At 49.8% G+C, this 15,881-nt stretch overlaps 1 protein-coding gene across 1 annotated transcript in view; it reads right to left on the bottom strand.

The window, feature by feature from the left end:
- Positions 1-15,881, bottom strand: part of PTPRA (protein tyrosine phosphatase receptor type A) — a 110,568-nt gene that overhangs the window by 69,902 nt on the left and 24,785 nt on the right. Inside the window, exon 2 of the mRNA XM_054391556.1 lies at positions 9,788-9,859. Within this exon, the coding sequence (XP_054247531.1) occupies positions 9,788-9,859 (72 nt within the window). The remainder of the gene's footprint in view (positions 1-9,787; positions 9,860-15,881) is intronic.

Below are 15,881 nucleotides of genomic sequence, written 5' to 3'. Positions count from 1 at the left end.
CACCTCTCTGAGACTTCTGGCACAGTTACAAATGCACCCTGACCTGCTCTCCTGGACAACCCAACATAGCTTTAACAGTTACTTGAATCCATTTTCATGCTGCCTAATCTCTGGGGCCAGGGTAAGACTTTTTTGGAAGGCTTGTTATGACAGGACAAGGGGTGATGGTCTGAAACTTAAAGAGGAAGATTCAGACTAGAGAGAAGAAAGAAGTGTTTTCAGATTCAGACGAGAGAGAAGGAAGAAATGTTTTACCCTGAGGATGGTGAGACCCTGGCCCAGGTTGCCCAGAGAGGTGGAAGATGCTCCATACCCAGAACCATTCCAGGTCAGCTTGGTTTGGGCTCTGAGCAAACTGCTCTAGTTTGGGATGTCACTGCTGACTGCAGGGGGGTTGGACTAGATGAACTTTCCAAGTCCCTTCCAACTCAAACCATTCTGTGACTCTGATTCTCAAGCCATTCCCCTCTCCTCTTGCAGAGCTCCCCCATCCCCTCACCTTTACTCTGCAAGGAGGAACATTGCATGCAGTAACTCACAAGAACTAAACCCAAACGGACTGCAGCTGCAGAGAGCTTTCTGCTCAGAAGCTCAGTATTGGTTCAGATGCCACACTATCCACTCACTGCAAGAAGACAGCAGCATTTAATCCTCAGAACAGAACTAGTTTGCCTCAAACACAAGGTCTTGTGCAAAAACTAAGGCACTGGGGCATCTGGTATCCTTAGTGACATGGACTTGTCCACACCTTGCTGACTTCTAGAACCCCCTGAACAAGACTGGAAGCAGTTCACATCATTCTTTAATTTTTTTTTCTTTTACATTTTATTTAAAGGACCAGGTCAATTTGAATTTATAACCCCCAAACTTCCTCTAGAACTACAGCTGCTTGACCTTATGCTTCCTCAAAGCTCAGCCCAAGGTAAGACCTGGGGTTGCCAAGAACATCTGCTGAGCAAAATGCAGAGAAGCCAGCATGCTGTACCAGCAAGGCCACCTTGCAGTGGGGAAAGGAAAAAGCCATGCAGAAGTAAAAGTGCAGCTTCACTCTAGTATAAACTCCATCTGTGTTGGAAGTATTGTATTTTAAAGAGCTTTTTCCCTCTCTCCTGCTCTTCAAAGAGTTCCGTGACCTTGGCAAATTGCTCATCCAAGCACATGCACCACACCAAATGGAAGCAGAACTTGGCCAAGCTGCTCCACTTGCTCACACACAGCTCCCAGTCCCACAAATGCTCTGCAGCAGCAACCCCCCATGGATCCCAGCAGTCATTTCCCCAAGGATCCCACACTTCACCCAGGATACCACCCTCCTCCCGCACCATCCAGAGCCAATGCAGACACTGGGCAGAAGGATCTGGGTCCCAGAGAGGGCGGAAGGGAAAGGGAATATGTCCTGCAAAATACACCAGATGGGGATCTATGAAGTGCACTTGAAGAGCAAGCTAAGGAATGAAATTCACTGTCAGAGAGCGATGGTGTCTGACTCTCCTCCTCCTTGGTCCCCACATAACCCCCAGAAATAATTTACCTCCTTCCCTAGCGAGCACATCCCTTGGCTCCACAGGTACCAACTGTCCTCTCTCACTCGAGGTGTTCTGATGTTTGGGTGAAGCTCAGAGCAAGTGGCTGAGGCTGTAAGCCCAGCAGTGCCCTTGGTCTCAGAACCAGAGGATTTACGCATCAGAAGCTTGTCTGCCTCTCCTCAACTGCAGCGCTTTACCTGCCACCAGATCCTGCTCCCCACAAAATGTGTCTGCCTCAGACCACTCTTGGCAAAGCCCCACAGCACCTGTTAATGCTCTCCCAGGGGATAATCAATTATTCCAGCCTGTCTCATCCCCCCGCATGAACATCCCCATACAACAACCCTCCTGCCCCACATATCTGCTGGCCCTCAGAGTGACTCTGTGTGAAAAGGGAACAGGTCCCTGCCCAAGCACTGGTGGTTCCTCACCACAAGCAGATGACAGACGTGAGACAAATCCACCTAACCACCAACTGCAATAGCTCCAAGTCTCTCCTGCCAAATTCCTGTAGCATATGGAATTGTTTTTATGTCCTTCCTTTTAAATCACTGCACAGGCCACTGAGGATTTCAACAGCAATACTGAAGGAAAAGTCACTGGTCAAGGGGGAGAGGAAAATGCCGGTGACAGTGCCAGCCTGAGGACAGGGGATTTCCACACTTAGCTCTTGGAAAGACCTGATAGGATTGATTTGTTTGCTTTAGCTTCCAGCAGGGAACGCCAAGGATTTGGCCTACAGAACACTTAAATAACATCCCAGGGCTTGAGTTCTGGAGAAGGAGACAGGAGAAGTTGGCGGAGTTGTAATCACAAACCTGACTAATGCCACTGCTGACCTGCACCTGGCTGACCAAATGCATTCCTGAAACCTGGATGTGGTTTCCAGCACTGGTAAGGGCTTAGGGCAAGAAATCTCCTGAGTGCAATTCTCTAATTTCGTAACATCTCCTTTGTCTCAGCTGAGACCAGATGTCCTCTGGTCCCTCCAGCTTCAGTGTCCCCTCTATTTGGTACTGTGACAAAACTGTCACTAAATCAGCTGCACTCATGGCTTTACCAACAGACCCACGGCACGAGTGATTAAATTTCACAGAATCCCAGGTTGGAAGGGACCTCAAGGATCATCAGCTCCACTCTTTCTTGGCACAAGCACAGGGTAGACAAGATGGCCCAGCCCCTGTCCAGACAAATCTTAAAAGCGTCCAATGCTGGGGACTCCACCACTTCCCTGGGACATTTTTCCAATGGTTGATTGTTCTCAAAGTGAAAAATTTTCTTCTGGTGTCCAAAGGGAATCTCCCCAGCAGTAACTTGTCCCCATCAGCCCCTGTCTTTTCCATGGGACTCCTTGCAAAAAGGGAGTCTCCATCTTCTTTGCAGCCATCCTTTAAATACTGGAACACGGTGATAAGGTCTCCCCTGAGCCTTCTTTTCCCCAGGCTGAACAAACCCAGTTCTCTCATTTTCCTCCTCAAATTTCCTATCCTTATCTTTCTTAACCAGGCTGGAGCTAGCAAGCTTTACTTGCTCAGAAAGAAAGATCCATTATGGGCTGCAGAAACAGTCATTTAAATCCCCTCATGTTACCTGCCTGATATGAAGGGTCTATTTCATTGAGAGAGATGAGGATCAACTCAGCCCTTTCCTGGGACCAAATATAATCAAAGTAGAGATGAGTTTGAAGCCACCAACATTAAAAAAAAAAAAAAAAGTTCCTATAGATTTAGGTCCACCAATAGGAGCAGTAACTGTGTTTAGCTGCAATTGAAAACATAGAATCATGCAATGTTTTGGGTTGGAAGAGATCTTTAAAGGTGATCCAGTGCAACCCTCCTGCAGTCAACAGGGATGTCTGCAACTAGAGCAGGTGGCTCAGAGCCCCAGACAACCTGACCTGGAATGGTTCTAGCCATGGGGCATTTACCACCTCTCTGGGCAACCTGGGACAGTATCTCACCACCCTTAGGGTAAAATATTTCTTCCCTCTTTCCAGTCTGAGTCTCCCTCTTTTAGTTTCAAACCATCACCCCTTGTCCTGGCACAACAGGCCCTGAGAAAGTCTGTTCTCAGCTTTCTGATCAGCCTCTTTAAGTACTGAAAAGGTCACCAGAAGGTCTCCCTGGGGCCTTCTCTTCTCCAGGCTCAACAATCCCAACTCTCTCAGCCTGGCCTCACAGCAGAGGGCTTCCAGCCCTCCCAGCACTGCTATGGCCTCCTCTGGTCCTGCTCCAACAGGTCCATGTCTGTGCTGTGCTGAGTAGAGCCCCAGCACTGCAGGGGGGTCTCAGCAGAGCACAGCAGAGGGGCAGAATCCCCTCCCTGCCCATGCTGCTGGGGATCAGCCCAGGACATGGCAGTGAGACACAATGCTGAGGAAGCTCTTCAACTTAGCAAGGAAACCCCAGTCAGTTCCTGAACATCGCAGCTGCAACCCTCCTGAAAGCTGAAGCTGTGGTTGCTACACCCTGCAGAACAAAGACTGGCAACGTATTTTTGAGGCAACCACCAATTTGGTGCCACTTCCTGTCTGATTCAGGTGAGAGGTCCACCAGGTGCTGGTGTCAGTTTTTCAGGACCCAGTTTCAATACAAGCCACAGACCTCAGAAGGACGCAGGAGCTGCCAATGTCTGTGCACTGGGAGTTAGAATCACTGAATGGTTTGGGATGGAAGGGGACCTTAAAGATCATTTAATTCCAACCCCCCCAGGTTGCTCAAGGCCCCATCCATCCTAGTCTTAAACACTCCCAGGCATCCACAACTTCTCTGGGCAACCCATTCAATTAACACAAATCTGAGGTCTTCCTAACCACCTGCAAGAGGAAACCTGCCTGCAGAACCAGTTCCTGAAGAACAAAACCATTCCCATTCAGGGAGGTAGTTGTCAGAAGCAAGGTGGAGGGTGGATGTGTTTATTTATACACCATGGCTCCAGGTAGGGGCTGCAGGCCCTGACACGCTGCCCGGTGTGGTCTCCAGAAGGAGTTGTCTTCTTCCCATCCCCAGCCCACAGCCAGCTCCAACAGCCAAGCACTGGGGGGGTGAGCTCAGCACTGGTGGTTTGTGAAACAGCTTGGACAAATCCCAGGGTGCTTTTAGCACCTAGCAGGCCAGGTTCAGCTCACACTGCTGACGTCAAATTCCACCTAGAGGTCTGAAGCTTCACAGGAAAGAGGTGAGGAGAAATGCTTGTGAGGTTTGGGAGCACCAGAAACTTGTGATTTCTGGTCCAGAAAGCCCTCCAAGGGTCAACCTGCACATCAGCAAACATGAAATGAAAGCCAGTGGGATGCTGGGTTGCATCAACAAGGACATCACCAGCAGAGACAAAGAAGCCACTATTCCACCCACACCTGGAGTACTCTGCTCCATTCTGGTCTCTGCCATGCAAAAAAAGATGTGGACAGGCTGAAGAGAGCCCAGAGAAGATGTGGAAAAGCTGGAAAGGGCTCAGAAAAGAGCCACAATGATGACTGGGAAGCTGCTGAGAGAAATGGGTTTGTTCAGCCTGGAGAAAAGAAGGCTCAGAAGACCTATCACCATGTTCCAGTATTATAGGGGGGCTACAAAGAAGATGGAGACTCCTTTTTTACAAGGTGTCAACAGGGAAAAGATGAGGGCTGATGGAAGCAAGTTACTCCTGGGACATTCTGACTGGACACAAGATGAACATCTTTCACAAAGAGAAGAATCAGCCAGTGGAAAAAAATCTCCTTGAGGAAGTGGTGGAGCCCCCAGCATTGGACAGCTGTAAGACTCAGCTGGACAGGGATTGGGCCATCTTGTCTAGCCTGTGCTTTTGCCTAGAAAAATTGGAGCAGATGATCCTTGAGGTCTCTTCCAACCTGGGATTCTGTGATTCTATGAAATGCCAAAATCTGAGAGCAATCCTTAAAGGTTTAAGAAGGACCACAGCTGTTGGTACCTTCATCTGAAACTAAAAGAGTAACTCTTTATAGTGGAGAACAAAGCTCTCCTTGGCTTGGTTGCCATCCAATGGAAAAGCCACCAGGGTGAACCAGTGCAGGACTGGGATGGGTCCTGACTTGTAAGCTCTTCATTCCTCCTGCAGTTTGCTCATAACTGCATGTACAAAGGGAGAAGATCAAGCTAGGGCACCAACACACTTCTTGGCAAGAGCAATCCTTAAGAGAGAGGGTGCAGGGTCTGACCTCTGAAGCAGCTGATGTCTCTACCTTGGAGGGTCCCACTGGTGGGGCTGAAGTCATGCAGCAGCAGCTTTCCACTGACAAATTAAATGTCAAGCTAAGAGGGGAAGGAGCAGCAGAGGCATGAGCCAGCCACAATCACCAGCTCTTATCTTGCAGGAAGGACCTTTCAGTTATTGTGGGTAGTGCTGAAAACATCAGCTGGGTGATCAGCACTGCTGGAGCTGGTGAGAAGAAACCACAAGGGTCAACTTCTGCAAATCCATGGGGCACGTCAGTTTGGCTCCCACCTCCTAAAAGATGGTGGCAGTGTGGCTGGAAAAGGTACAGGGAAGGATATAGATAGCCTGGAGGTAGTGAATGGCTTTGGATGGACTTGGTTGGAATAAGATCTGTGGGTTAAGGACTCACTCTCTGAACAAAAGCCACACTGAGCTCAGGGCTGCAGCAGTATCAGTCTGGGTGTCACCCCCACCCCTGGATGGTTTCCTGCCCTTCTGAGCAGCTCATGGTAAGCCTGTGGTTACCTCTGCAGCTGGAACACTCAGAAACCCTCCTGGTGTCAGGACACACACAGCACAAACTGGCTGCATCGCAGAACCACAGAATCATTGAGGCTGGAAAGAGCTTTAAGACCATCAAGTCCAAGCATTGATGAAGCCCTGGAGCAGTCCTGGAGGAGGTTGTGGAGTCTCCTTCTCTGGAGACTTTCAAAACCCACCTGGATGTGTTCCTTTACAACCTGATACAGGCAAATCTGCATTGGCAGGAGGGCTGCACTAGATGATCTCCAGAGGTCCCTTCCAACCCCTCCATTCTATGATTAACCCAGCACTGCAAAGTTCATCACCAAACTATGTCTCTCAGCACCACATCTACACAGCTTTGAAACCCCTTCAGGGATGCCCACCACTGCCCTGGGCAGCCTGTGCCAGGCCTTGACAACCCTTTTGGAAAAGAAATTGTTCCTTATGTCCAACCTAAATCTCCCCTGGTGCAACTCAAGGCTAACCAGCTGGCAGCTGCTGGGCAGTGTACCTGGCAATGCTTCACACATTCAAACCCAAATGGCTCAACCCAAAGCCACGTCTCCATCACACTCCTCACCTTGCTCCTATTGCTTCCAACATACACTGGTGCTCCTCCTGACCCAGGAAAACACTAATCATAGAATCATAGAATGGCTTAGGTTGGAAAGGACCTTAGAGATCATCCACTCCAACCTTCCTGCCGTGGGAAGGGACACCTCTCAACTAGACTTGATTGCTTCATGTGAAAAAAGCTGGCTTTATTCCCCCAACCTTCAAGTGTTTCTTTCATCCCTTTCCCTGTTCCTATGAGCCACTGCAATTTTAAATATTAGATAATTTGAGTCTGCAACTTGGAGGTTTCTTCAGAACATCATCTTCTTGCTTTTTGTAGGCAGACTGATGATGGCACTGGAGCTAATTTGCTTAATTAGTGATTTATAGAAAGGTCTCTCTAGGAGAACGTGAAACCCTTCAAATGAAACACTCTGAGTGCAGAATCAAGAGATCAGCCCTCACGAGTGTTCAATCATAGAATTGTCAGGATTGGAAGGGACCTCGAGAATCATCCAGTTCCAACCCCCCTGCCATGGGCAGGGACACCTCACACCAGATCAGGTTTCTCAGAGCCACATCCAGCCTGGCCTTAAACACCTCCAGGGATGAGGCTTCCACCACCTGCCTGGGCAGTGTCTCACCACCCTCATGGGGAAGAACTTCTTCCTAATTGTCTAATGTAAATCTCCCCTCCTCTAGCTTGGATCCATTCCCCCCAGCCCTATCACTGCCTCACACCCTAAAAAGTCCCTCCCCAGCTTTCTTGTAGGCCCCCTTCAGATATTGGAAGGCAACAATAAGGTCTCCTTGGAGCCTTCTCTTCTCCACCTCTCTCAGTCCATCCTCACAGGAGAGGAGCTCCAGCCCTCTGATCATCCTCGTGGCCCTTCTCTGGACACACTATTTCAATCAGCTCTGGTGACTGATGGTATCATACTCCCTGAATACCACAGTGAACTTCCCACAGTGCCAAGCAATCCTTGTCTCAAGTTTTTTCCTTACAGGAGGATGTTGGTTTTGCAAGCATAGCATGGCACTGGGATGGGAAAGGAAAGAAGTCATCACAGCAAAGAAACATCCACACCCAGCGTCAAGAAGAAGGGGCCAGGCTCTTTTCAATGGTGTCCTGTGACAGGACAAGGGGCGATGGACACAAACTGGAACACAGGAAATTCCACCTCAACATGAGGATAAACTTCTTTACTGTGAAGGTGATAGAGCCCTGGAGCAGGCTGCCCAGAGACGTTGTGAAGTCTCCTTCTCTGCAGACGTTGAAGACCCACCTGGATGCATTCCTGTGTGACCTGCCCTAGGTGATTCTGCTTTGGCAGGGATGATCTCTGGAGGTCCCTTCTAACCCTTACCCTTCTATGATTCTATAACCCAGATGCACAGATTGGAAGGGATCCTCAAATGTCATCTTGTCCAACAACCCTGCAGTGAGCAGGGACACCTCCAACCAGATCAGACTGCCCAGAGCCAATACAACTCAGAAGACACCACCACACAGCCCAGAAGGAGTTTCCCCTTGACTCCAGCAGCTTTGGGTCTATTTTCCTCCCTGCAAACACTTGGCTTTTGCAGACCACTCTGTCCAACCACACATATCCTCCTCTGCTGGGTACTGTGGCCCCGTGGAGCACAGGGAGAAGCCCTGCACAGATGTTCACTTGGTGAGGAACAATAACTCATGCAAATCCCTGCTCCAAGCAAATTCCACAGCAGTGCATCTTACCACGAGCCAAACAAAACGTGGAGCGGCACCAGGGAACCGTCAACCTGTGCTGGAAGAATTTGCTCTTGTTATAGCTTGAACTTGCCCCTCTGCCTCCAACCACTCAGCTGGAAAATCATCTACCAACCACCAACCAAACCACCCTTCCACCCATGCTGGGGAGAAGTGTAAAGCCCAAGTGCCACATAAAGCACAGCTGGTGTGAAAGTGTGATGGATAAACACCTTTCACGGCCACCTGTGGTGCTTCCTTACATGCTGACAGCTCAAGTGCATGCAAGAACAAATCCTGCCTGTGATGCTGGCCTCACCAAACACCTCTGCTCCACATCCACTGCCACTACAGTTAAGGTATTTGCACATGGCAGGGGTTTGTTGCACCGATGGGAGCTCTGACACAGCTCTACCACTGTTTCAGGCTTGTAAATGGAGATGCTATGAGAGTGTGCAGGGCAAAGCCTGGAACGGTGCAGGGTTCTCCAAGGTGGCTTCTGCATCACAAATCCCTTCCTCTCTGCTCCTGCCCTCCTGCTTCTCTCAACTGCAAGTGGAAAGGAGGACTCCCACTGTATGGTGATTGCAGTGAAATTTTTTTCCTACTAGAGAGATCAGCAGTGACCAGAGCACCACCCTGCTGATGCTTCCCAGCACAACAGCCATGGCAGAAATGACCCAGCAAGGCAAGGATCCAGACACAAACGACTCAGAAATCCTTTTAACTCCACACACTTCTTCTTTTCCAAGTTTGTCCCATAGGTGAAGCACTTTTAACATCAGGGATTTTCCTCTAAGTCATTAATCAAGAACTGAGGACTCTGTTGCCATGCTTGGAGATGCACCAGCTTTCCACAGAAGCTCAAGAAGATGAAAATAACCTAACAAAATATATTTTAAGGGCGTTTTCTTTTTCTTTTTTGTTTGTGTGTGTGTGTGAGATGGCAAGTTAGAACCTGAATTCCAACTCAACCACTACCTTTCAGCAGAACAAAAAAATCCCTGTGCTGAGTGCTCTCAAGTAAGAGTCATGTCCCTTCCAGCTCTGCACCAACAGAAGCTTTATTATCCTTTGGGGGAGGAAGTCAGATTTTTTCCACTTAGTTATGTTCCCAGGTAGTTCTTAAATAAGATTTCCCTTCCCCCTGTGTTTAAAAGGACACTTTAAGACAAGGTGATGGCTGGGCCACAGGCTGCACCATCCTGCCACAGCTGGTCACTGGCCAGTGTGAGAGAACAAATGTCAAGATGCCAAAATGGACAATGCTTCTTCCTACCTTAATTATCACGAGTAAATCATCCACCTGCATGTCATAAGGAGCCCATAAAGGTTCTTCCAGTGCTGTCCCCTGCAAAGAAACAAACAAAGAAAAGCTTTTAAACCCCAAGGATTTAAAATTCAGTCACATCTTTGGAAAAACAGACATTCTGCTGCTGCCAGCAAGGGGATTCTGCTTCCTTCTACCTACATGCACAATGCAGCTCCTCCTTACTGCTCCAGCTGGAGACACACTGGGAAAAACACAGAAGGTGAAACTGTGGGAGTTGCCAAGGTGAAAGATGATGTTGGGCCAAAGAACAAATAAGATGACTTTGATGGTCATGGCTTTGTTTGAGGTAAAGTGAAGTTTAGGATGGCCTACAGCTAGAAGAGTGAGATGGTTTTTATGCTAGTGAAGGCATTAGGGTTTGGGGTGAAGTGAAGTTTAGGAGGGTCCCCAGCTAGAAGCATGAGATCGTTTTTATCCTAGTGAAGAAACCTTGGGCTCCTGGTGGTGTGGATTTAGCCAGACACAAGTGGTTGGGGCACGTGCAAAAGTATTCTGTGTATGTTCAGTTATTCCCACAGCAAGGGAAAGGGCCAGAAAGCCACAGGGTGGTCACCAGGACTTCTGATGGCCACATACCAGTGAGACAGCCACCAGTGGACCTCCCCAAACCCTGGATACAGACTTTGGCTGTCGGATCAAGCACATTTTTAGTGGTTACAGAGTCCTGGAGCAGGCTGTCCAGAGAGGCTGCGGAGTCTCTTTCTCTGGAGAGACTCCAAATCTGCATGGACATTGTGATCCTGAGCAACCTGCTGTGGCTGTCCTGCTTTAGCAAGGGGGCTGGACTGAATTCCCAGAAGTCCCTTCCAACCCCCACCACAGTGGAATTTTATAGAGGGAATGGGCTGAAGCTTGTCCCTGTGTTTAGGTGACCTGTGGTGAGGTTTGTGATGTTCTCACAAACCAATCTCCCTCCAGCTCTTGGACATGGGTTCCTTGCTCCACTGCAAAGCCACACCACAGGGACTCATGATTTACACACAAAGTCAAGACTGTCCCTGCTTGCTCTCCACTTTTACCTGACAAGCCAAGTCAGTCCTGCTCTCTCCAGCTCTCTTCTTCTTCCCAAAAGATTTTTTACCTACATCAGCTTTGAGGCAGCCCCTTGCAGGAGTCTGCAGTCCCAGCCCCTCCTTTCCCTAATCCCATCTTCTGTGCTGATGCTATAATGTATGAAATTAGAGACCCGAGGCACTGCTGGATTTAGACTTGAATATATTTAACCAAATTAATATTTTTTTTCTGTCAACATCTTTTCTCCTCAGCCTTGGGCAGGATGTGGCCCAGCCATCTGCTCTGGTGGTGCCAAGTAGCTGCAGAGCTCAGACATAATCCCTGGGTGATCTCCTCACTGCTTTTCATCCTACTCAAGTGTTGACTCGAGCACTTGTTCAATTAGACAAGTTTCAGCACTTCAATCAGATGGGCACACAAGGCTGATTTTTACCTCCAAGGAGAAGAAAAAGTCTGATTTAGCTGAGTGTGATAGAACCAGAGTTTCAAAGCAACAAGACCTGCAGAGCACATCTGCTCTGAAGGCTGCCAGAATTACTGCTTAACCCAAACAGGCCACCAGCAACCAGCAACTTCCATTTTGAAGAGAAGCTGAGAAAGAGCAGATTCAGATGTTGGATCTGGCAGGGAGGAGAGCTGGGTTACTTCCCTGGTATTTCTCTTTTAAGGCAACTGGAGAATGGCTGAGGTGTCTCCCCTTCTCTTGACTCTGGCTCTATGTGAGCAACCCACAGAGGTGGCAATCTGGCTGATCTCCCATACCACTGGGATTTGGTTCCTCACAATCCACCTGACACCTGCCAGCAATGCTGCTGTCCTCGGGCAGCAGGGTCTGGGAGCTGCAGAAATGCCTCCAGCCTGTCCTCTCCTCCCTGCACAATGGGGATGAGGACCTTCTGTCCTTTGGTCAGCTGTCTCTTGCACCTCTAGTGCAAGGTCCTGCATCTTCGTCAGGCAGCAACTAGCACAACACACAGCCTGGGGGTGAAGGGCTGTGAAGAAGGACTTGGGGGTGCTGGTGGGTGGACATGAGCTGGCACTGAGCACTCACAGCCCAGAGCCAGCTGTGTCCTGGGCTGATCCCCAGCATTGCTGGCAGCAGGGGCAGGGAGGGGATTCTGCACCTCTGCTGAAACCCACCTGCAGTGCTGGGGCCAGCTCTGGAGTCCTCAGCACAGCACAGACAGGGACCTGTTGGAGTGTGGATGGAAGAGGCCACAACAATGCTGGGAGGGCTGGAAGCCCTCTGCTGTGAGGCCAGGCTGAGAGAGTTGGGGTTGGTGAGCCTGGAGAAGAGAAGGCTCCAGGGAGACCTTCTGGTGGCCTTTTCAGTACTAATAGGGGGCCTGTGAGAAAGATGGGGACAGACTTTTTATGAGGGAGCACAGTGATAGTATGAGGGGTGATAGTTTTAAACTAAAAGAAGGGAGATTTAGATTAGAGAGAAGGAAGAAGTTCTGCTGTGTGGGGGTGATGAGACACTGGAACAGGTTGCCCAGGGAAGTAGTGGATGCTCCATCCCTGGAAGTATTCCAGGCCAGGTTGGATGGTCTAGTGGAAAGTTTTTCTGTCCATGGCAGGGGGGCTATACCAGATGATCTTCAAGGTCCCTTCCAACACAAACCATTCTATAGTTCTATGACACTATTTAAAACAAAGGAGTAAATGTTACAGGATCAGACCACTAAGCTGGCAAACACAACTGGGCTGTATTTTCATGGCCACTTTATCGCTTCATTCACAAAGCTGCCAGATGCTCAGCACAGCCTCAGACAGTGCTAAGTGCAAGAAAAGTTGGAAGATATTGTTCACCTCGTTGCATTCAGCTGCAGCTTCAGAAGGCCTTGGTGTAAGGAAGGACTCCCCTTCCCTGCTGTTATTAGAGCTACAGGGAATTTGCAGTGAAGCTGAGTTTTGCCCAAGCTTGGAGCATCACACCTGCTGGGTGTAGTCATGGTTCCTTGTGAAACAAGGACAAAACCTTGCTGAAGGAAACACCTACACTAGGAGGCAAGGAGAAGAAAAAAAAGCAGATGCCATGGCAGAATGAAAACAGAAGAAAGCTTACAAAAGTCAAGGGCACACGTCTGAAGAGCTTTTAGAGCAGGCTGTGTCTTCAGATGGCTGTACAAACAGATCAGTAAGAGAAGAAGAGAGCAGCTCATGAAGCATGACGTGCGGTGACTCATAAAGCTCATTCCTTCTGACAGGGACAGGGTGCGGGGCAGGCAGGCACTCAGGGAGCCCCAGTAGGTACAAGTAGAAACATCTGATGCTGTACAGGCTTACAGGAGTATCTGACATCCACATTTGTGCTGAGGAATGAGTCACACAGCCCATGTGGAGAGGAGACAGCCACTGTCGAGGAGCCAACATATGGCAGAGCTGAGGGGAGGTGGTGTGGCTCATGTTTGGCATCCTCAGCCCCAGCCACACACCAGCCTCTCCACTCATGGAACCATAGAAGTATTTTGGTTGGAAGAGACCTCCAAGATCATTAAGTCCAGATGTCAACCTAAGACCACCGTGGCCATTGAACCATGTCCCAAAGTGCCATGTCCACACAGTTCTTGAACACCTCCAGGGATGGGGATTCCACCACTTCTGGGCAGCCTGTTCCAACCCCTGACCACTCTTGCAGCAAAGAAATGTTTCCTAATCCCAATCTAAACCTCCCCTGGCACAATTTCAGGCCATTTCCTTTTGTTCTATCACCTGGAACGTGCTGGAGCATGTCCAGAGAAGAGCAACAAGGCTCATGAAGGGCCTGGAGCACTTGGCCTATGAGGAGTGTCTGAGGGAGGTGGGGTTGTTCAGTCTGGAGAAGAGGGAGCTGAGGGAAGACTTCCTTGCTCCCTACAACTACCTGAAAGGAGGCTGGAGTGAGCAGGGAGCAGCCTCTTCTGCTGGTGGCAAGCGAAAGGACCAGAGGAAATGGTTTCAAGTGGCACCAGGGGAGGTTCAGGCTGGATGTTAGGAAATGTTTCTTCACTAAAAGGGTTCTCAGACATTGGGATGGTCTGCCTAGGGCAGTGGTGGAGTCAGCATTCCTGGGGGGGGTTCAAGCAGCATGTGGACCTGGTGCTTAGGGACATGGTTCAGCATTCAGTGCTGGGTCAAGGGTTGGACTGGATGATCTTGAGGTCTATTTCAACCAGATATATTCTGTGGTTCTGCGAAGCTAGGGAGAAGAGACCAACCCACCTCACTGCAACCTCTTTTCAGGGAGCTGTAGAGAGCAATAAGGTCTCCCCTCAGCCTCCTCTTCTCCAGACTAAACAACCTCAGATCCCTTGGCTGCTCCTCATAAGCTGTGCCCCACATCTGCCGTGCCCTGACCCCACCATGCTGTAATCCACTCTCCAGATAATCCTCTGGAAAGGCAGCATCCTGTGGCTCTGCTGCAGCAATCTGGTTCCTAGCGTGGGCCTTACCACCCACCAGTCCCCAGGACCCTCCAAACCCCAAATACCTTCCTACAGCAACAGATTGAAAAGCTCTTCCCTCCACTCTTTGGTAACCATTAGTTGAAGCCTGTCACCAGCAGAACAGTTTTGGATTGCAACTAATCCAGGGCTATATGAACAGATTTTGTCCAAATACTCCCCATATCAAACCAGTTCAAAATAGCCTCAAGTTGTACCAGGGGAGGTTTAGGTTGGACGTCAGAAGAAACCTCTTGACTGAAAGAGTTCTCAGAGACTGGAAGAGGTTTCCCCAGGCAGGTGGTTGAATCCCCATCCCTGGAGGTGTTTCAAAGAGGCCATGTAGTGTTGAGGGACATGGTTTAGCACCAAACTTGGTAGGGTTAGAGAATGGTTGGACTCAATGATCTTAAAGGTCTTTTGCATCCAAAATGATTCTGTGGTTGTATAAAACAGAAGACACAAATCAGAAGCTGGCTGCACCATCCACTTGAACAGCTCCAGCTGCTAAGAAGGGAATGCAGAACGATTTAACACCCAGGTTCAATGAGGTTATTTTCTACTGGGCTGTCTCCCCTTAAAGCACAAGACCAGTTGGCTGTTTCCACCACAACCAGTGTCTTTAGCTGCTCCTGAGAGGAGCTGAAGCAGGCACAAGGTGCAGCTGCCGCAGCCGCGGCCAGCGCTGAGCGAACGGCACGGGGCACTGATCGGCCTCACCATGGCAATGCCTGCAAGTCAGGGCTGGCACACAGCTCCTCCTCTGGAGGTGGGACAGCAGCCAGCCCTTATCTCCTGTATTGTAGAAAAGAATTCCAAAAATCCACCCTATCTGCTCTACCTGCCTGTTGACCGTCGTGGCAGTGCGGCCGTGCAGGCGTGACAGCAGTGAATGCCGGCAGCTCTGCCTGCTGTGCCTGGGGATGGTTCTGCTTTCAGCCCAGGAAAGGCCAAACCAGCGACTGGGAGCAGCACAGACATCTGGCTGCACCCTGACAGCTCAACAGGGCAGCAGCTTCCAGCAGGCAGAGCTTCCCTGTGCCTCTAACCGAGGCACCAAATGCTACAGGTGGACTCGATGGTCTTAAAGGTCTTTTCCAATCTAGATCACAGAATCCTAGACTGGCTTGGGTTGGAAGGGACCTTTAAAGGTCATCCAGTCCAACACTCTGCAGTCAGCAGGGACATCCCCAACTAAAACAGGTCACTCAGAGTCCCAAACAACCTGACCTGGAATGGTTTCAGGGATGAGGCTTCTACCACCTCTCTGGGCAACCTGGGAGAGGGTCACACCACCCTCATTGTACAGAATGTCCTCCTTCTCTCTAGTCTAAATCTCCCTCTCTGTTTCAAATCATCACTCCTTGTCCTGTCACAACGTGCCTGGATTAGAAGTTTGTTCTCAGCTTTCTGAAAGGCCACCAGAAGGTCTCCCTGGAGCTTTCTCTTCTCCAGGCTCACCAACCCCAACTCTCTCAGCCTGGCCTCACAGCAGAGGGCTTCCAGCCCTCCCAGCATTGCTGTGGCCTCCTCTGGCCCCTTTCCAACAGGTCCCTGTCTGTGCTGTGCTGAGCACTCCAGAGCTGGCTCCAGCACTGCAG

The sequence above is a fragment of the Indicator indicator genome, chromosome 23, assembly GCF_027791375.1.
Source record: "Indicator indicator isolate 239-I01 chromosome 23, UM_Iind_1.1, whole genome shotgun sequence".
Taxonomy (NCBI): Eukaryota; Metazoa; Chordata; class Aves; order Piciformes; family Indicatoridae; genus Indicator; species Indicator indicator.
Note: the sequence above shows the minus strand (reverse complement) of the source record. Positions and strands in the feature narration are given on the sequence as shown.